This window comes from Cavia porcellus, unplaced genomic scaffold (genome assembly GCF_034190915.1).
Source record: "Cavia porcellus strain 051 isolate PalLab524CR breed Dunkin Hartley unplaced genomic scaffold, mCavPor4.1 scaffold_31, whole genome shotgun sequence".
Taxonomy (NCBI): Eukaryota; Metazoa; Chordata; class Mammalia; order Rodentia; family Caviidae; genus Cavia; species Cavia porcellus.
In genome coordinates this window covers 32542292-32565342 of record NW_026947514.1, presented here as the reverse complement: position 1 = coordinate 32565342, position 23051 = coordinate 32542292, and the positions used below count along the sequence as shown (strand labels likewise).

The 23051-nt window shown below is 39.3% G+C and overlaps 1 protein-coding gene across 3 annotated transcripts in view; it reads right to left on the bottom strand.

Moving 5' to 3' along the window:
• Dcaf5 (DDB1 and CUL4 associated factor 5) overlaps positions 1-22124 on the bottom strand; it is a 109166-nt gene extending 87042 nt beyond the window's left edge. Inside the window, exon 1 of one of the 3 annotated variants that reach the window (XM_063240991.1) lies at positions 21971-22124. Coding sequence is in view for 2 of the 3 variants with exons in the window: in XM_063240992.1 (XP_063097062.1) it covers positions 21792-22005 (214 nt within the window). In the remaining variant the exon portion in view is untranslated. Of the gene's footprint in view, positions 1-21791 lie in introns of all 3 variants that reach the window. The other 2 variants (XM_063240992.1, XM_063240990.1) reach the window with 2 other exon arrangements.
• Positions 22125-23051: the final 927 nt, after the last annotated feature.

Genomic DNA, 23051 nt, shown 5'->3' with positions numbered 1-23051 from the left:
AATGTCTAATTCCTGAGCAGAAACAGAAAAAGGAATCCATAAATACTAAAAATACAGTTGGTCCCTTGACTTGTGAACTCAATTCATCTCTCAGGGCTGGTTGTAACTCAACCTGTCAATTAAAAACTCAGGTTCCTCTACAGTCTTCAAAGTCTCTCTCTTTTACATAGGGAGATCTTAGCGTCTTTAGAGAGACATTGGCCCAGGATTTCTCAATTAACCTCATTCAGGAAAGGATGTTGTAATTACTTCCAGAACTCATTAAAGGTTAAATCTGTACCAAAGACCCTCTGAAAGGACACGTAGCCAGCATTTGGGCCATCATTCAAGATGTTGGTTGTAAGTTAAAACTAAAATTTCAATGATAACCCAAGCTGTCTGTATGCCAGACCAGTTGTAACTGGCTTGAGGGTCCATTGTACCCCTTTTTTTCCTTACACAAATCACAGAATAGAGTCCGAAAACATCTAAGGGATCATTTTCTCCAGTATTTCCATTTGGCCTGTGAGGAAACTGAGGCACAAAGAGGTTAAACTCATCTGTCCAAGAATATACCACAATTAGAGAAAGGATGGGACTCAAATCCAAGATGATTCCATGCTTGCCACTCTCTCTAAAGCAGTGGTGGCAAACTTACGATATGTGACACAGCAGGCTGTTTTGTTATCACTGAAAGCTCTAAAAGGTTTGCTATCACTGCCCTAAAGTATGGTAAACCTAGGTAAACTGGGTGATTTTAGATAATGGAGAAATTATTTTTAAAAGTTTGTGTTTTATGCTGTTATTTAAAAAAAAACAGCACAAAATATAAAAATACATGAAAAAATGTTCAACACACTAAAAATATAAATACATGAAAAAAATGTTCAACATCACTGGTCACTTGAAAGATGAAAATTAAAATAACACTGAGAGTCTACCTCACCCTGGAAAGAATAGCTATTATTAAGAAATCAAGCTATAACAAATGCTGGAGGGGCTGTGGGGAAAAAGGAAGTCTCCACTGTTGGGAATGCAGACTGGTACAACCACTGTAGAAATCAATGTGGAGATTCCTCAAAAAACTAGGACTGAGGTTCCCATCCGACTCAGCTATTTCCCTTCTAGGTATCTTCCCAAAAGAATTAAAATCATCATACCACAGTGATATATCTGCACCCCTGTTTACAGCAGCACAATTTATAATAGCTAGATCTTGGAAACAATCTATATGCCCATCAATTGAGGAATGGATAAAAAAGATGTGGTATTTTTATACAATAGAGTCCTACTCAGCCATAAAGGATAAACTGGAGACTTTTACACAGATAAATGGATGCAACTTGAGACCATACTCACAAGTGAAATAAATAAAACACACGTGCATAAACATATTGTCTCACTAGTGTGAAAAGCTGAAACATATGTATACGTGTATTTATTTATATATATATATATATATATATATGTGTGTGTGTGTGTGTGTACATAAAAAAGATAGCTAAGATAGTTATACTACTGATTTCTCTTAGTTTACTGAACAGAAAGATCTGTGCATATATTGTTGAGACATGTGAATGCAGATGTCATGTGTTCTGGGTAAATGATTTGGGGACAACAATGCACAATGAATGGATGTACCATTGTTGTCCTCTGAATGATGTGTTTTCAAATTTGGTTTATTTTTTGTCTTCTCATTGAGATAAACTGATTTAAAAAAAAAAAAGGACAAACTTAAAAGTTTTATAGGTAAATGGATGCAACTTGAGACCATACTCATAAGTGAGATAAATCAAGACATCCATGTGTAAACATCATATTGTCTCACTAGTGTGAAAAGTTGAAAGAAACAACATCATGTGTGTATGTAAAAAAAAAAATAGTTATACTACTGATTTCTCTGAAGTCACTGAAGAAAAAAAATTTGTGCTGGTATTATTTGGACAACTGAATGCAGATGTCTTGTGCTCCAGGTGAATAATTTGGGGATGACAATGGACAATATATGTACCATTGTTGCCCCCCTCATTGATATGTTTTGATTTTTTTTTCTCTTTGAAATAAAATGGATTTGAGAAGAAAAAAACTAGCATATAAAATTTATCAATTCACAGACATCGTAGGAAATACAAGGTTTCCTTTCAAATATTGCTTTAAGGGGAGTCAAGTGAAAAAAAAGGGTGGTTTTTATATACGACTAAAAACATATCCAAATGGAAACAACATAACTAGAAAATAATTTCACTATTTTAACAAAAAAGTTGCAATCCAATCAGCTGTACTGTAATCCACCAAAAGGAAGACTATGAAACAACTAAAAGATAAAAATATTCAGCTTCACAAATAATCAACGGCCAGTTAGATGAGAACTTAAGTAAAATAAACTTATTAATGATACCATATTTTATATAATGGCCAAATTGGTAAATAAAAATGCAATGCCCAGAAATAGCCATGATTCAGTCTTTTTTTTTTTTTTTTCTTTTTCCTTTTTATCGGTACCAGGGATCGAACTCACGATTGCCTGTTTGCAAGGCAAGCGCTTATGCCGCTGAGCTAAATCCCCAGCCCCCATGATTCAGTCTTATCATAATCTGGTCCAAATGCAAATAAATTGGTTCAACCATCTTGGAGTTATTTGGTAATATTTTTTTCAATACAAAAAATTTATATTCCCTGACCCAGAACAGCATTTCTAAAAATTTTGTTCTAAAGGAAAAAATTATTATAAGGACTTAGTAAAAAGGATTGTGATAAAAACAAAAGTTAAACAAAATGAGTAAGACAGAATTGATTAAATTCTGATGTAGACACTGGACAATATAATGCTGCCACATCATGCTTTTGAACATTTGTTCTCAAAGCTGTTCCATAGACTTCAGGAGGTCTGCCAAGTCAAAGCTATTTTCACAATGACAGGTAATTGGTATTTGCTTTTTTCATTGTATTCACATTGCACTGCTGGTGCAAAAGCAATGGAAGGTAAACTACCGATAGCTTAGTACTAATTAAGGCAGTGACACATATTGTACTGATCATCCATGTATTCTTAACAGCCACTCACTGCTGTAAAAACAAATGAAACTTTCTTAGTGTCCTTGATGCAACAATAAAATTAATTGTATCAAATTTCAACCAGAGAACACATCTTAATACTTTGTAAGATGAAATGAGGAAAAACACATACAGCACCTGTTGTATAAAGAACAATGATTATTCTACAAAAAAGTATGTGTATGAACATGGGTGTTACAAGCTGAACTGGCTATTTTTTTTCCCTAGAGTATCATTTTTACTTGAAATGACAAACTATGGTTATTAAAACCTTGGGCTATTTGGCAATATTTTCTCAAAATTAAGGTGAGACTGTCACTTAAAGGAAAATAAAATGGGAGAATTTGTGGCCAATGATAGAATTCAAGCCTTCAAGTAAAAAGTGGTTGTTTTTTTTTTTTCTCCTTTAGTACTGGATTCAGTACTTAGAAGTCAGTTACATCCCCAACTCTTTTACTGTTTTTTTTTTTTAATTCTGAAGCATGTGCTACCAGAAAGCCTAATATATATGATTTTTAAAAGTATATAATGAAATATGTCAAGATTTATAAAACTGGGCTGGGGATGTAGCTCAGTGGTAATGCACTTGCTTTGAAAACCTGCAAAACTCAATGCACTGATAGTTTCTTTTCTTTTTTCTCTTTTTTTGGGGGACAGTCTCACTCTGAAGTTCAGGCTGGCCTTGAACTCCCAGCGATTCTACTGACTCAGCCTCCCAAATGCTGGGATTACAGTCATGAACCACAATGCCTGGGAATTAAACGCACAACCTCGTGCTTGCCAGATAGCCAATGAACCTGTATTTTCTATAATGTTATAAAACAGTATCAGAGGAAGATCCATTCAAAATTTAAGGCTAACAGATTTTAAGTAAACATACTATGACAAATTGTTTGCTATGGCTTTGGATCCTACACTGTAACTAATCTTTAAGAAACTTCTACCTGTTGAATTTTAGTACAGTATCAAAGAACCATACACACAATTATTTAAGGCATTAAAATGTTTTTTTGTGCATATGTATCTAAATAAAGCTGAGTTTTCATATGCTTTGGCTAAACCAATTTTTCATGACAGGTTAAAAATATTTTCTATTATGACAGATACCAAAAGATCTGGGAAAATATAACAATGGTATTCTTTTTTCTTTTTTGGTAGTACTAGAGATTGAACCCAGAGCCTTTACACTGATCTCAGTCCCCAGCCCTTTTTAAATTTTGAAATAGTCCTACTAAGTAGCTAAGTTGCCCAGGCTGGGCTCAAACTTGTGAGTCCCTTGCCTTAATCTCCAAGAAGTGGTAGACTTATATGTATGTACCACTACACCCAATTAGAAAAATATATTTTTCATTAAAATAATATGTTTAAAATTTATTATTAATTTTAAATAAATGATTTTTTGTGAAACAAAAAGGCATACTTTATGTAGAATAAGTGCAAGAATGGTTAAGATAGACAAAAAAGAAATATTAAAATAAATGACTGTGATAAATGATTTTTAAACTTTTTGTTTAAATTTTAGTACAAAAAAAAGAATTACAGATATTCATATACACTGATTTTTTTGTTTTGTTTTTTTGAGATCTTCAATGAGTTTTTGTTTTTTGTTTTTTTTTTAACCGGTACCGGGGATCGAACTCATGACTGCCTGCTTACAAGGCAGGTGCTTATGCTGCTGAGCTAAATCCCCAGCCCCTCTTCAATGAGTTTTGAGAATATAAACAAGTCTAGAGGCCAAAAATGTGTTACTTTAGAACACTAGTGCGTCAATTCAGGTGATTTTGCTCACCAGGGAGTGCTGCATATCTGGAAACACTTTTGGTTGTTATTGCCAAATAAATGCTACAGTCATATAATGATTAAAGGTCAAAGATAATGCTAAATATCCTATAATGCACAGGACAGCCCAAATAATAAAGACTTACCCAGCCCAAAATGTCAATAAAGTTGAAACTGTCAATAAAGTTTGAAGACTATTCAATGATATATGAAAAAAAAAAATGCAGAGATGGCCTAAGGGTCCAATCTTAATTTAAATGTCCACATGTTAACAATTGGCATCCTAAGTGAGATTACTTCTTTTTTTTCTTTAAATTGCATTTCTTCTCATTGATACCTTTGGGGAACAGTACAGAGGATTAAATGCAGGGCCTTCACACTGAACTATACACATCTCCCACCTTTTTATCTTTTATATTTTGATACAAGGTCTTAAAAGATTTGAATTTATCCTCCTGCCTCAGCTTCCCAAAGTGCTGGGATTACAAGCATGTGTCACTGTATCCAGTTTATGAACACACATTTCATTTATCTATTTATTTTGGTACCGAGGATTGAACTCACGACCTTGTGCTTACCAGGCAAGCAGTTGAGCCACTGAGCTCCCCCAGCCCTGAAGACACATTTTTTTTTTTTTTTTTTTTTTTTTTGTCTTTTTCCTTTTTATCGGTACCGGGGATCAAACTCACAACCGCCTGCTTACAAGGCAGGCGCTTATGCCGCTGAGCTAAATCCCCAGCCCCTGAAGACACATTTTTAAAAGTTAAGAATAGAGGGTTATCTTACATGTGTCATGTCAATTACTTGTATGTTTCAATAGTACATTCTTAATAATAAAGTATGAAATGAGTGACATGTCCAAAGCTCCTCAAGTAAGTTAGGAAGGCACTAAACAAACACGTTTTGAAAGTGTCACTCAACAGTCAGAATCTAGAGGGAAATTAAAGTAGTAGATACACTTTGTCAGGTATAAACTCCCAGACCTCTGGTTGTCTTCCTTTCCTGTCTCACCTTTTCTGCCACAGGGAATTAACCTGGAATTAACCTTTCCTAATACCTTTACCGATACTCTTCATTCCGAACAGTTTCTGATTTTTTTGATTTTGTATGTAAGTGCACTGCCTGACTGGACTTTTGCAAAATTCCTTGTACAAGCAAATGAACATAATAAAGTTTTCTTTTCTCTACTTGAGTAATTCCAGGGCTGAACCAATGCAGGCCCCAATGCTTTCAGTCCTGGGAAGACATACTACCAGGTGTAAGCAGGGATGTCAGCTCTGAAATTAAATCAAGGGCTGCTTGAACCTGTCAAACACCCAAAGTTGTTTCTTCTCAGACAAAGCACATGCTTCAGCCACTTATGGCAGCAAATAAATAATGAAGTATCACCACCAACCCATCAAGCTTGTCAAGACATCTATAAAAGGAAAAACGTAATCTCAGCACTCGGGAGGCTGAGGTGGGAGGATCGTTGTGAGTTCGTGACCAGTCTGGGCTACAAAGTCAGCTCAAGGCCAGCCTGAACTACATAGGAGACCCCGTCTCAAAAAAGACAAAAAAAAAAAAGACATCTATAAAAGAAAGAGACCTAATTCTCAGAGGTAACAGTTAGCTACTTGGCCTTACATACTAAATACAATTAGAATTTAGATACAAGCCCCCCCCAAAAAAAAGAATTTAGATACAAGACAAATAGAAATTCAGAATGAGGGGCTGGAGATTTAGCTCAGTGGCATAAGTGCCTGCCTGGCAAGCACAAGGTCATGAGTTCAATCCCCAGTACCACCAAAAAAAAAAAAAAAAAAAATTCAGAATGAGAGAAGTTGTAGAACATGATTTTGACAGGTATCTGGATTTGCAAAAAATTCCTCCTCCTGAGTAATATTCTTGGAAGGAAATAAAAGACTACAAAATAAGAAGCATAGCTCACAGGCTAAGAATTAAAACAAGATGAGCAAACTGACTGATAGTCTGCCTCTACTTACTTATCTGTAAAATAATGAGACACTACCAATATAAGCAAAACAACTGTGTTTACAGATAACGAAACTACAAATTGAGTACACAGACAAAGCTACTAAAAGTGTCTAACACTTCACTTCTGCAAGTCCTTTTTATGATTTTCTCTATCAAAGAACAGGTCAGAAGGCCCCAATTTAATCTTGTTTCTGCTACGTACTAGTTGTGAGGTACTGGGCAAATCATCTTACCTCTGCTCCTTTGTTTCCTTAAACAGGCTGGGTACTCTTAAGGAAAATGCTTGGGACCAGAAGTGTTAGGGACACTGGATTTTTTCACATTTTAGAATACTTGCACATATATAATAAGGTATCTTGAATGGGATATAAGATGAAACAAAAAATTCACAAGTATTTTTATCACATCATGTTAGCATTCAAAAAGTTTCAGATTTTGACATTTCAGATTTTTGGGTTAGGGATTCTCAACTTTCATATAAAATTAAAAGACTTTGGTTACGTGATCATTAATCATTTCCAGATGTGAAATTCTGAGATTATAGAGTAAAAAATATAAGAAGCATAATTCTGTCATTTTACGGAGACAAGTATCAGAAACAAGAATAGTAAAATCAGGACTCTAACCGGACCTCTAAATTTCCTTAATCACGCCATTCCACAACATGAAAGACATTCTACAGCCAACTGGCCATATACTTGAAAAGGTACAATCCTAAAAACCTTTCTCAGGGCTAACTTATATAATTGAAAGACTCTTATACTGGACAAATACTTCATAAAATTAAATCTGTGGTATGATTTTTTAAAAATTTTTATTTTTTGGTACCCAGGTTTGAACTCATAACCTTGCACTTGTCAGGTAGGTACTTGTGTCACTGAGTTAAATCCCCAGCCCTAGTATTTTTTTTTTTTTTCTTGGAGGGGGGATCTTTTTGAGACAGGGTGCAGTTCAGGCTTGAGCTTACTTTGTAGCCTAAATTGGTCTTGAACTCACAATGATCCTCCTGCCTCAGCCTCCTGAGTGCTAATATTGCCGGCATGCACCACCATGCCTGGCTTATAGCATGATTTTAATAGCAGTATCTAATTTTGATTAAAATCTCTTCAGAAAAAAAGCCCCACTTCAGTACAGAATCATTCCTCAAAAATGCCTTTCCTCAAAATTAACTCTGGAAAGAGCAACAACTCATAGGTGACTTAAAAAGTACCAGGAGCTGGGGATTTAGCTCAGCGGCATAAGCACCTGCCTTGCAAGCAGGTGGTCGTGAGTTCAATCCCTGCTACTGATAAAAAAAAAAAAAGTACCATGAGTAACAGTATCTCAAGAACTGTAAGAGGATGTATAAAGAAAGAGTTAACTTATTAAAGAACCTACAATATTCCTAATGGTTTAATTTGAATATCAGACAACTGAGATTATATGTAGGTGACTATATAATTTATTATCCAAACTAGAAATCTTTTTAAGAATGAAAAGAGAGCTAATATTATACCAGGACAATAACCAGGATATATGGTCACCTTAATTATAAAGGACCCTAGCAGGCACCAAAGCAGGCAGGAGACCAGCAATTACCTTATCACGCTTGCAAGGTAATCTCATCTCACTTTGTCATCCATCATACAGGAGGCTTCAGCAAAGGCAGAAGGAAAGGTGAGAATCAGCCTTCCTGCCAACATCATCCCTGTTACTGGATCTATCCGTCTCCTCAAATGTCATTTCTCACTGACCTACATAGCTCAGTCTTCTACAACATTAACTTTCATTTTTATTCATTTATCTGTGATGCAGGGGATTGATATACATATATTATGTCCCCATATATAATGTACACAAGCTACATCCTCAATCCTTAACTTTAATATTGAAATTGGCCCTAATGCTAGGCATGATGGCACATGCCTGTGGTCCCAGTACTCGAGAGGCTGAGGAAGGAGGACTGCCTTGAGTTTGAGGCTGGCCTGAGCTATGTAACAAACTCAGGGCCAAGTTGTATTTCACAGCAAGACCCTATCTCAAAAAAAAAAAAAAGGCACTAACAGGAAGCCAGATGTAGTAGCGGAGTCTTGTAACATCAGCACTTGGAGGCAGGTCACTGCAAGTTTAAGGCCAGTTTGGACTACATAATAAAATCCTGTCTCAAAAAAAAAAAAAAAAATCAATCAATAAACAAACATACAGATTCTAACAAGGAAATAATGTTAAGAGCATATAGACTTGACCTCCAATGAATATCAACTCTACTTCACAGGAAAATGAAAGAATCTCTAGTATTTAACACTACAAGGAGCCAGGAATAAATAAAAAGTAGCAAAAAATGTATATGAAAACATAAGAAGATAACTAAACTGACCAACTACTGTCAAGTCTTTCTCTAAAATTCCTAACTTAAAACTGATAGGGTGTGGGATTTAGCTCAGTAGTTCAAGTACTTGCCTGGTAAGCTTGAGGTCGTGAGCTCAATCCTACGTACCAAAATACAAAAACAAATTGAAGAATCTAGTTTAAGATCAGACCTTACAAAACAACCTTTTTCACCTACCCAGTCAATGAAGGACCCTGGAAATGAAATGCTTTTTCAGAAACAAGAGTAAAATTTTACTCAACTGCAAGAGCACTATGCCTTAAGTGTATTAAGGATCAAGTAGGGGCTGGGGATTTAGCTCAGCGGCATAAGCGCCTGCCTTGCAAGCAGGCAGTCGTGAGTTCGATCCCAGGTACCAATAAAAAGGAAAAAGACAAAAAAAAAAAAAAGGATCAAGTAAGTTTTTCATCTGGTCTACTATTTATAACTCCCTTTTCATGTCTATTACAGTGTTCCAAACGACTTATTCCTGTGCAAATGAGCCCATTACGTTTATATCTTCTTCTAAAAAGTACTTGATTCTGCAACATATTATTCATCTAAACCTCAGATAGAATTTTTCCCTGTGTATAATAATGTGAGGAAACATACCTTTGGTTTGTTTGGTTGGCTGGTTTTGTGAGACAGGATCTCACTATGCATTCAAACTGGTCTTGAGCTCACTTTGTAACCCAGGCTTGCAATGATCCTCCTGCCTCAGCTTCAACCTCCTGAGTGCTAAAAGTGCTGGGATTATAGACACGTGGCACTACACCTGGCTTCATACTTTTATTTCTGTTGACTGAAATTCAGCCAACTGTACTCAGCCAGCATACTTTCTGTAGCTATCAATCTCAAGTTATAGGCTCAGTTTGCACTTTTAGTTGGGTGAATGGATAAGTAGAATCAACTTGATAAAGAGTTCACTAGTCCTAATTAAACTGAGTTAACCCAATGGGTGTTTGTCATATGGTTTATGTAAGCAAGCATGGATAGAAAATGTGAGGGGGAAGACTTCAGATGACTACAAAGACCAGAATTCTGGTAAGTAATTTCTAGCACAAAGGCTTCAGGCCTACATACTCTGGCTGTGACCAGAACTGTGTTCACTGCCTCATAACCACTGCTCTGTCTCTTAAGCATTAATCCCTTCCTCTTCCTTCACCTGCACATAAGAGAGAAAAAGTGTTAGTAAAGTATCAGAGTAATAACATTAAGAGATGAGAATGAAGGCAAAAAAAAAAAAAAACTTCTTGAAAAATACGTATAAAATTGTAAGGACTTCAGAGCAGTTAGCAGTGTGTCTCAGAGTACATGAAGAGCCAACATAGAAATTCAGGCTCACAACTATAGAAGCTTTCATAAATACTTAATTTTTTCATCATATGTAATGTAAGGAAAATAGTACTAGTTATACTTAGAAAAGATTCAATTAAACATTAGATGTGATCACGTATATAAATATGGCTAGCAATAAAATGTCCCTAAACGCAGTAACATGTGATAAGTGAATGACATGCTCAAATACTAGCTATCTTAAATTTAATAACATAACATTTAACACATTTATTATTGCAAACAGCAATGTCTTAGCTGATCATTAGATAAGGCATTCCTACTTAATCTGGTAGGCAGTGAGAAATGCTACAGATCTGTTAGGGATCAACAGGGTATATGAGATAATGAGAGCTAAATTTGAGAAGATTATAATGGCAGTGGTGACTACTAAGTGTTAAAGCTAAAGAGCAAAAACTTAGGAAGTAATTATTAAAACCAAATTTTCTTCAAAGACAATAAAAATCTTTAGTCATCCCCAAAACTGTATTTCACTTCATTTTAGACACAATGGATTCTGGTAGCTATTTTTCTATTAATGCTTTGCTTGTTCTCTGCATTACACAACTCTCAGCAGTTACTTATCAGTGAGTGTCTTTTCTTATCACATTTCTGTACCTTCACATCTCAAAGCTTTTCTAGACTACAGATACATTATTTTCTGTGCAAATAAGATAAGAGCTTAACAGAAGGCCTGGCGCATATTAAATACTAAAGAAAATATTAAATAACAGTAGTCTTAATAGTTATTAAGATTTCTGGGTGTGGTGGTGCATGCTTGTAATCCCAGCATTTGAAAGGTTGAGGCAGGAGGATCACCAGAAAAGTTCAAGTCTAGTCTGGGCTACATAATGAATTCAAGGCCAGCCTACATTACACAGTGAGACCCTTAACAAAAAGTTATTGACTCAAGAGGCACATATTATGCATGCTATTCTTTTTGCATAAGGTAGGGGTGGTGGTATGGACATTCTACGGATTCAACCAAGGACTTCACTTAGACTAAGCATACGCTCTATCACTAAGATACAGCTCAACCAAATTTTTAAAATTTTGGTTTGATTTGAGACAAGGTCTTGCCATGTTGCTCAGACTGGCCTCAAATTCCTAGGCTGAAGGGATCTTCCAATCTCATACTCCCAAGTAGATGGGACTATATAGGCATGTGCCATCAGGCTCAGCTGCCAATAAATATTTTCATGAATAAGTAAACATACTTAAGTAAAACCAGTTAACTTCATTTACAGCAAAGCAGATATAATTTAGTTAAAAGAAGCAACTGGAATTATACATGTGCTCCAGAAATTGCTAACATTCAGCTTTTGATTCTTTATTAAGAGATCCAGAAAATGTGCCCTGCCTCATAAAAAGAAAAAGAGAAACACAAAAATAGCTGGGGATTTAGCTCAACAGCATGAGCACCTGCCTGGCAAGTGCTAGGTTGTGAGTTCGATCCCTGGTACCAAAAGAAAAAAAAAGCAATACAAAAACAAAGTAGGAACCAGTACTTGCCTGAAAGCAATAAGCCCTATCTAAATCCAGATTGTCAAAGACTCACCAAACCATCCTGGGCAAGTCACTTCTCTACATTCCAGACTGTTATAAAATGAAGATCCTTCCAGCTCTGATTCCATGAGGAAGAGGTTCCCTAACGCAGTACTGCCCCAGCTACAATCTCGACCACCTTAAGTTCTGCCAAATCCATTTTACTTTCACTATTTTTTTTTTCTTTTTTAAGTTTTTAACACATGATCTTGCTGTGCAGTCAAGGGTGGTTTTGAACTCACTATGTAGCCCAGCTTGGGCCTCAAACTTACGGCTATCTTTCTGCCTCAGTCTTTCACGTACTGGGATTACAGATACACACCACCACACATGGCATCATTGTTTTTTTAAATTAACTTTTTAAATTCTAACCTTACCTTAAGCAATTAAACAACAATTTATTCTTTTCTGTGTATAACAATGTATTACCTAATTGTAAATATTCATTCAAAGATTACTTAAATTCAGTTTGCACTGTATACCCAAACTTGGGAAAACAGTAACCTAACCATTATAAATCAAAATCAGAGGACAAAAAAAAATTACACTGAGATGCCATCTTACTACAGAAAGAATGGCTATTATCAAAGAATTTAATCACAATAAATACTGGCAAGAATGTCGGGGGGGGGGAACTCTACTACATTATTGGTGGGGATATAAATTAGTATACAACCACTATGGAAATCAATGTGGTGATTGCTGAAAAACTAAAACTAGAAGCTGGCTGTGGTGGTGCATGCCAGTAATCCCAGCACTCAGGAAGCTGAGACAAGAGGATTGCTGCAAGTTCAAGACCAACCTGAGCTACAAAATGAGCTCAAGGCCAGCCTAAACTACATAGTCAGACTCTGTCTCAAAAAGACCAAAAAAAAAAAATCCTAAAACTAGAAATTCCATTTCACCTGTCAATTCCTCTTCTAGGTATCTTCCCAAAAGAGTTAAAATCATATTTGCAGGGATACATGCAAATCTAATAGCTACATCATGGAAACAGCATACATGTCCATTGATAGATGAATGGGTTAGGAAAATGTGGTGTTTATACATAATAGAGTACCACACTGCTATCAGCTTGAGACATTCATAAGTAAATGGATGCAGCTTTAGAACATAATGTTAAGTGACATATGTCAGATAAACAAGGTCAAATACCGCAATTTCTCTTATATGAGAAACACAAAGAACAAAAGAGATAAATAAGAAACAGAGATATTTAAATATTTCCTCAAACCACAAATTCCATTTTTTAAAAAGTCTTTCAATATACATGCTAATTGGATTCATTTATACTACTAATGTATCTTATTCATTTAAAAGAAAGCTTTGTGTTGACTTTTTGTAACAATCTTTTTGATTCATGTCTTACACTACCTGAAGATGATAGTGTAATAACTATTAATATTCTCTTATTTATAAAATTGGTTTTTTCATACAATTCCCAAGGAACAGAATGGCACAGAAAAGATATGGAATTTCATAGTCTCAATAATCTAATAATCTAAGGTTTAGTCTTCATTATGAGAAATCACTATTGGGTGGGGGTAATAGAATCACACTCCGGACCTCACACTTGCTAGGAAGGTGATGTGCCACCCAGTTAAATCCCAGCTCCAAGAAATACCATTTTTTTAAACAGTGTGGGGCACTGGAAAAAAAAAAATTTTTTTTTTTTTTTTTTTTTGTCTTTTTCATTTTATCGGTACCGGGGATCGAAGTCACGGCCGCCTGCTTGCAAGGCCGGTGCTTTTATGCCGCTGAGCTAAATCCCCAGCCCCGGGGCACTGAAAATTGAGGACAGATGATTTCTTAATTTTCTTTTGAATTAGGAATTTCTTTTAATTTGTTTGTTTTTAAAATAGGATCTCCAGGGGCTGGGGATTTAGTTCAGCAGCATAAGTGCCTGCCTTGCAAGCAGGCAGTCATAAGTTTGATCCCCGGTACTGCTAAAAAGGAAAAAGACAAAAAAATAAAATAAAATAAAATAAAATAAAATAGGATCTCCCTATGCAGCCAATTTGTGGCAATCTTTCTCCTCAGCCTGAAGACAACTAGGATTATACTTATTTCCTATAACTCTTTTTGTAGGGGGGCTGTTTGGAAATAGAAGCCTCTGTGTATATTAGATATACATCCTACCTAGCACTATTATTACCACTGTGTTACAGCCCTTCCAAACTCTATTTCCTTTATTTTAGAAGCCCTTGACTCTACCCTTTTATATCTAAATTCAGACTAAAAAAAATTAAATATAATTCAGACAAAAATAAGAAATATAACTACTTTTTTCTTTACTGAAACCACCAAAGTGAAAACAAAAAAATTTAAAAACAACATGCTGAGGGTGGTGGTACACACCTGTAATCTCAGCACTTGGGACGCTAAGGCAGGAGGATCGCCATGAGTTCAAGGCCAGCCTAGGCTACACAAGAAAGCTGAAGGCCAGCCTGAACTGCATAGCAAAAGCCTGCAAAAAAAAACAACAACAACAAAAAAAAAACCCAAACCAAAAAACAAAAAAATCCAAACCAAAAACAACAACAAAACAAAACAAAAAAACTCTGCATCCTCACGCACCTCCCACCCCATTTACTCAGAAGCTTCAGCTAGGCGTAAGCCTAGAAGTTTGTGATCAGCCTGGACAATATAGCTAAATCCTGTTTCAAAAAAAAAAAAAAGCTTAAAACAAGCACCACATTTATCAGCATGGAAGTGCTCTTATAAACAAACGTCGTCATTCAGTAAATTAAAAAAAAATATATACCCACTTCTTAACTTGGAATTCAGAGAACAGTATCCATATGTGCATGATGCTTTACTAATTAATAAAGTTTCCTTGGTCTAAATGATCCCAACGGTACTTTACAATCAAATCCAAATATCAGCAAAAATGCTGAAGGTCTATCTAGTTCGGTGATAAAAGGGTATGCCTAGCTTCCTAGAGGTCCTGGGTTCTCTTGTCAGCTCCAAATAATTTTCATCGGTAAATGAGTATAACTTGTACCTAGGCTGACACTTGCATTTGATATGATACTAGGATGTATAATTGAGGCTATTGCTTTCTCTAAGAATACTTAACAATCAAAAACACATCAACAAAGCTCCAGTCAATAATGATATTTTGAACAATACTGAACGTAAAGACACCTCTTTTTCTTGTTTTTTAAATTGTGGTGTTAGGGATTGAACCCAGGTCCTGGCATATGCAAGGCAAGTACTCTACCTAACACTGGGCTACAATCTCCAGCTCTTTTTATTTATTTTGAATTAAGGTTTTGCTAATGGTCCAGGGTCGGGCTGGGGGTTTATCTCAGCGACGTAAGTGCCTGCCTTGCACACATGTGGTCTTGAGTTTGATCCCCGATGCGGATAAAAATAAATATGTAAATAAATAAATAGTCCAGGTTCTTCCTGTTTCAGTCTCCTGAGTACCTGGAATTATAGCTACTTACTTACAGTTTACAAAGACAACTTTCTGAGTGTTAATATTATAATATTTAACAAGACTAACAGTTGCCAGTTGAATTTCTCCAGGGTCCTCTTAAAACAGAAGTGACAAGCCTAGATATAATACTAAATTTGTCTTTTTGAGAGATATTAACAAGCTGACTGAAGAACAAGTGAGGCAAATAATGTATACTTATAATTATTCATATTGCTTTATTAAGAAGTAAAATTTAGCATATAGTTGTAATCGCTGCTATTACTTGATCCTTACTCTTTGATAGGCTCTGGATGTAGCTCAGTGGTAGAGCACTTGCCTAACATCCCCTGATTTTAATCCTAAACTCTGGAAGAAAACAAAAAATAATATTCTGATAGTACTAAGTGCAGCTTTATTCAAAGCATTTTTAACTGTTCCTCACGGAACAACTTCTCAGTTTGTCATACTGTATACTATGTGCCATGATCAATAAGTGTTAGGTATTGATGCCAATCTCTTAAATTTTCTGTGAGGGTCCACTGAAATAATAATAGCTGCAAGCCTGGCATGGTGACACACATCTGTAATCCCAGTATTTGGAAGGCTGTAGCAAGAAAATCAATGCAAGTTCCACATAGTGAGTTCAAGGCCAGCCTGAACTACATAGTAAGACCTTGTCTTAAAAAACCAGAAAATTAAAAAAGAATAGTGACAGCTGCAGAAGCAACAGCACCCACTCTACAATAAACCCATAGCAACTGCAGGCCCTTATGTTGTTTCACTGACTGACTGATTATGGTACTAGGGAGTCTACCATTGAGCCACATCCCCAATCCTGTTATTTTGAGACAAGGCCTCAATAAACTGACCAAGCTGGCCTCAAATTTTTGATCCTCCGGCCTCAGCCTAAGTAGTTGGGATTACAAGAGTGTGTAGCCACATCCAGCATCTCATCTCCTATTATTTCATTCAATCTTCACTAAAATCTTGTAAGTTATTGCCCTTATCTGGAAACAGACAAGAAGATAAGTGATTTGTCAAAGGTGTCATAGTTAATAAGTAGTGTTGAGTTATACTCATCCCAGTCAGTCTGACTCCAATGTCTGTCTATAGCGAGCAGGTTAGAGGTCCATGTGAAACAGAAATAGGCTAACTACTTAGCTCCATTTATGAATATCATTACCAAGTAACTAAATGCCTGTTCTCATTCCAATTCCTATATAACACTTTGACACAGCACAGTTGCTAAAACAGCATAATTTCATTTGAAAAGCTCCTAGAGGTACTTTTCCTATATTTACTCCTAAGTGTGTGTGCACATGCATGCGCACGCGCGTGCACACACACACACACACACACACACACACACACAGATTATAATCTCTTACTATAATTCATAAACTTCACCTAATGGGCTATTAACTTGCTGGTTCTACAGATCCCAAAGCTCTAAAACTCAATGACAGGGAAATAATAATATAGCAAGTCTCATTCTCAAAGCCAAATCTTTATTTTTGTTTAATATGAAGAATGTTTGCACAAAACCCTTTAAAAGATATAAGAAGGCAAAGTTATAGTCCAAGTCATATATATAAGATGGTACTTTCTGGGGGCTGGGGATTTAGCTCAGCGGCATAAGCGCCTGCCTTGCAAGCAGGCAGTCATGAGTTCGATCCCTGGTACCAATAAAAACCAAAAAAGACAACAACAACAACAAAAAGATGGTACTTTCTGATTGGTCTTTCAATCAGCTCCCAAAAATATGTTCACTATCTTCAAAATGAGAAATGAATCATATAAAGTACTGCATTGTAGGAGAAAGAAAAAGCCTAAGAAAAGAAGGTAAATTAAATTACATAATGGGCTGGGGATGTGACTCAGTGATAAAGGGTCTGGTTTTAATCTCCAGCACTGCTAAATATGTAAGTAAATACATACACAGGAGGTATACCAAAGACCTAAAAGGTAAAATCAGGTTTATCACCTAAAATACAGAGTCCACCAAAAATATGTATACACACTTTAGCAGTTTGCCTCACTAATAAATGTCTGGAAATTAATGTTCATTACTTTTAAGCACCTCTTATAATAGTAGAGGCCAAAGATAACATATTAGGGGCTGAGGATTTAGCTTAGCGGCATAAGTACCTGCTTTGCAAGCAGGTTAATCCAGTTCAATCCCGGGTACCAATTAAAAAAAAAAAAGATAACATATTAATCTTATGATGTCTTGATAAATTTAGCATTAAAATACTTGCACAAGTTTTTCTTTTCCTGGGGTATACTTTTTTTTTGCCAGACTCTGCCTGTTGGACCCTAAATTCCTTAATGCTGTTTTGTTGTAAGAAGCACTTCGACATACAACGTTACTCTGCTTCTAAAAACACTAATATACATATAATCATTCAGCATAAATTGGACTTACAAAAAGGTAACATTCACTCCTGGTCAAGTAATTTATTAAGGTACTTTCATACATAACATTTCATTGAAGTTGGGCATGATGGCACAACACTTATAATCCTAGCACTCTGGGAAACTGACACAGGAGGACTGCAAACTCAAGTCCAGCATGGGAAATTTAGTGACTTAGCAAGTCCCTGTCTCAAAATAAAAAGGAAGGAGGGGGCTGGCTGGGATGTAGCTCAAATGCAAAGGCCCTGGCATCAATCTCCAGAACCACACACGCACAAAAATGATTACCATTCTGTGAATAGTTACAGCATCTCTTAAACCCATCTTACAGAAGAGGAATGAAATGATTCACCTAATGACAATCTGCTACTGGTAAAGTCTCCAACTCAAATCACATGACATCATATCCCAGACAGGCTTTCCATATCACACTGGGCTCTCCATTTCACAACCCAAAGTCATAAAACTATCCTGTTGGCCCAATTTGCATGTATTTATTATCCACAGTGTAATAACAAGTGTCAGCTATGAATGATAACGTGTTATAATCACAAAAAGGAAAGATAACTCAGTTTTTTCTGAGACTAGCATTCAGTTCAATGCTCACTCTATACTTTGCCTAATGTAGATTTCACAACAACCTTTCAGGTAGGCAGGCCCACAGGCCCACAGGTCCACAGAGACTTAGTAGTTTAAGATCACCCATTACATGCCCCAACAATTTTAACCATGTTAACTATACTACACTGCTTTACATGGTATCATAGTGATGCCCTTTTCTGGACAACACCAAAAAGAATACTGTTTAGTTCAAAATATTTTAGTGTTTTAAAGTGTCCAACCTTCTCCCACTTGTTGCTGTCATAATCTTAGTTCCCAGCAGAGCATCTTTTCTCAGTCCTGATTTTCTCTGCTTTACTTTTGCCATCTGCTGGCCTCACTGTGCCTGGAAGAGGCTCGCCTAATGGACAGAGAAGGGATGCAGCCTTAACCAACAGTGTCTTATAGGGCCACAGAACTCATACAAATATTTTTCCCTGGGTATAAGTAAAGTCTATCAAATACTACATACTGACCTCTAGAATGTGACCTTGCCCAAACAATTAGTAAGTACAAACAATAAACAGTGAAAATCTATCATTTCAATCACCAGTTGTAAGGGCTTTAACACAGATGCAACAGAACAATAATAAAACACACAAAAGAAACTGTACTACCATCCCACAGTCTGATATCCCACCTTACTATTGTTAATAATATTCTTGTCAATTATTAAGAATATAGATAGCACTAACCTCAAAATACTAATGTGCTCCCTCCAGGTAATTAGTGTTAATATGAGACCATGATAGATAAGAAAAATTGTAAACACACCACTTCAGATAATTTAAACCCAGAAACATTATTGAAGGACTTGTCAAAAAAAAATTCAATTAGCTGTAAGTAGTTAAGGTGTATTAAGACTCCCCAAAGGGGCTTCCTTATCTGAAACAAGCAGGAGGAACTCTGTTAGCACAAGTTGTACTCATAATGGAAAATGAGTAGCTAACAAAGCTTTTAACTAAAATTTCATGTACAGAAAACAAATTTTAAAAATGCTAGGTATATTTGAGCCAAACTGGAGGGGCCAGTGGAAGAGACTGCTGTTGGGAATAAGTACAGAGGGACAAAAAAAAAGAAACAGGAAGAACTGAGCTACAGGAAGTGCGGAGGAGCAGGGAGGAACAAGGGGAAAAAAAGGCTGGAACCCAGGAAGTGCGGACAGAGGTGGGCAACCTAGACCTACAAAAGTTAAGGAAGTGATGTCCTTAGAACCACAGCCTGCCTGTGCAAAACATCATCATCTTCTACAGGCTAAAATTAAATTAAAGGAAATGAACTGGCCAAGATTATTTTTAAAAATTCACTTAATATGCAGAATAGAGGACGATAATAGAGGACGATCCTATACAAGGATAAAGTAAGTAGGACTGGGGGAGGGGTGGAGGTAGACTGTGTGTAAACACTAGGACCCAGGCTCTTGGTTGGACTGTCAGCAAAACACTCACACCCTACACACCCAAAAGGACAAGGGAAGTACCTAAAAGAGAATGGAGGTAACTTTTTAAAATGTATTAGGTTTAAATGGTTGAGTTGTATGATATGTAACTTATATTTCAATAAATCTATTATTTTTTAAAATCTATTATTTTAAGTGTGTTAAACTAGGCAATGTAGGAGTGGCAGTGATTTAATTTGCTGGATTAGTTTAGTTGTCTAAGAGTACCCTAACATCCTCCCTATATTGACTTGTGTCTAGGAATATCTCTGTTGAAGTATGTACCTAAGAACATATACAGGAGGGGGCCTACTGCTTCCTTTAAGGAGGAGGTATTTCTCCATTTTTGCCTTTTATCATATAAAAATTTACACGACGCAAGTGAAAAAAACAATTACACGACGTGTGAGGGATGGAAGCTTTGGGGGGAGGGCTCTGCTTTGAAGTGGAATATCAGGTTTCCTCCCGGGATGATCTAGCACCAAACTCTGTCTAATCCAAGAGAAAACGATCTGAGGTGGAAAGGTCAGGTCAGTTCGGGAGAAATCCCAGGTTTATCATGAAATGATCACAGAAGTCCTATCTCGGTCTTCTCAAACTGGACTATAGCCCCGGTGTCACTTTTACAGTTAGTTGCGAAGAAGACAGATGCTTTGCAGTGATCCCAGAAGTATCCTACGAGCTGCCCACTTATGCAAATTAGAAAGCCTCAGGGAGCGACCTGGGTGAAGTTAAGCGCCACATCCGGCGTTGGGATCCCGGTTCCTGCCTCCCAAAGTAGGAAAAGGGACGGATGGAGCAGGGTTACGGGGAGCCGCCCCTCCCCCTTCACGCCCCTCCCCACCCGCCCAGGCCTCAGGCGGCGAACCCAGGGGGCAGCGGCGGCGAGCGCCCCCACCGGCGGCAGGCGCACCTCCCCCGCGACAGCTTTAGCCGCCACCGCCGCCGCCGCCACTGGGTCGGGGCCTCCCCGGGAGCAATAGGCTATCGATTCAGCTGCCTGTCGCTAGGAGCCCCGGGAGAGCGAGGCCTACACCGACGGGCCGGAGCCCCGGCCTCGATTTCACCACTTTCCCACACCGGAGGGCGAGCCTCAGGGCAAACAGGGCCCACTGGGCGGGAGGGCGGAGAAACGCTGACCACCTGCAACGGCGGCCTCGGGAAAGCGGGCTGAGGGGGTCGAGCTCCCGCCAACAAGTCTCCCGGGGGTCGCCCAGCCACCCCCTGCCTCGCGAGTTGCGCATTCAAGTTCCGGCTGGTGCCCCTCAGCCTCCGAGCCCTCGCCACTCGCCAAACCAGAATAAAAACAAGACGCGGAAGAGGTCGCCACAGGACCGACGGAGATGGAGCGGGCCTCGGAGCGCTCCCCTCCCCCTCCCCCGCCAAACCTCGGTGGCAGCCCCTGGCTCTCGGGGTCCGGCCCTGTCACCGCCCGGCCCCAAGGGCCCTTCTCCATGACACCCGCGACAGGGGCTCGCGCTCCCTTGGCCCGCGGCGCGGCGCGGCGCGGCTCGGCCTCCTCCCCCTGCAAATCCCAAAAATGCCCCCCGGACCTTTTCAAGTACGCGGAGGAAGAGTTTGCCGTCAAACTTTGTCAGGCGGTAACCTGGCTCCCTCCCCCGAACCACACTGGAGGGGGCGGTCATCAGGAGAGATCACTTTGCACTTGGGATAAAGCGAATTCAGGACCTGTCAACCATTTTGGGTCCTTTTTTTTTTTTTAATAGAAGACACCTTCTCTTCCCTCTCCCTCCTTCCCTCCCCCTGCAATGGTTTTAATTTGACACCAAATCTTCCCACCGCTGGAGAGGGGCAGAGGGAGGGAGGGAGGGGTGGGGACGGAGGGCGGCGAGGGAGAGCGACGGGGAGACGCGGGGAGGGGAAGGGGGTTGATTTACCTGAGACCAGCCACTGGCCTCCATTGTTGGAGAATTCAATGGCATTGACACAGCCGAAGTGGCCGAGGAGGTCCTTCTTGTAGAGGTTTCTGCAGCCCCGCAGGCGTCTCCTCTGAAAGTCCTGAGTGAGCAGGGGGTCCCCATGCAAGCCCCGTTGGGACAAGAAGCCCACCACTGACCTCATGCTGCCCCCCAGGCCAGCTCTCCTCTTCATGCTGGAACCGCCGCCGCCGCTCGCGCCGCCGCCCCTCCCTCGGCCTCGCGCGCGGCCGCCGCTCCCCGCCCGGCCCTCCCCCCGCGCTGCGCGGCGCTCCGGATGGTGCTTTAACCAGCCATGGCCGAGAGCGAGGTGTGCAGACGCGCGGCGGCGTTCGCGGCTTCCCGACGGCGCCCTCCCCCGCCCCTTCCCCCGGAGGCTCCTCCCTCGGCGTCTCCGCCTCCCACAGCAGCTGGTCTTCAGCTGCGGCCGCGCTTCCGCGCCGCGCGGCCCTTCCGCAGGCCGCCGGGTTGGACGCCCGCGGGCGCCGCCGCCCCTCCCCCGCCGCGCCGGCCGGAAGAACGCGGGCAGCGGCCTGGAGACCGCGGGCGGCGGCCCCGCCGAGGCCTCGCCCGCACTCTGCAAAGTTCAATGCGCTGAACAAAGTGGCCGCCGAGCTACGGGCTCGCCCATTCTCCCCGCCCAAGCTGCCAAAGGCCCAGCGTTGGGCCGAGTTCGGAAAAAAAACGGCCCGAGGTGGCAGGACTGCCGGCAAAGGCTTGGGTCCTCCTGCCTCGGTGCACCGAGCCCTGGGTCCCTCCATGCACTCCAAAAGAAGAGGGCACCGGGAATTAGGACTGGACTTTGGGATGAAGGTTGCGTGGAGATTTGGTTAGTGCACCTGTCCATGTCCCTGGTATAATTTTAACACTACTCCATTCCCTGGTTCAGTTCTCTTTAATTCTCCCTTCCTCCAGCTCTTCAGCCAAAATGAAAAGACCGCATTGTTCCGTGGAGTAGGTAATAGAATGTGAGAAAAGGATTGAGAAGGGGCTGGGGGAGATGCTTATGTCATAGAGTGTGATGGGCTCCTGACATGGTGGAAACCTTAGCGTGCTGGAAGTCCTGGTAGTCCCCACCAAAAAGGGAGACGGAGGGAGGGGCAGAGAGGGAAAGTGGGGGATGGGTAGGAAGGAAAAAAAATCAAGACAGACCTATAAAGTAGAAAGTACATCTATTCACTGGTTCTAGATACCCTTACAAGACACAAGAAGCATTAGAAC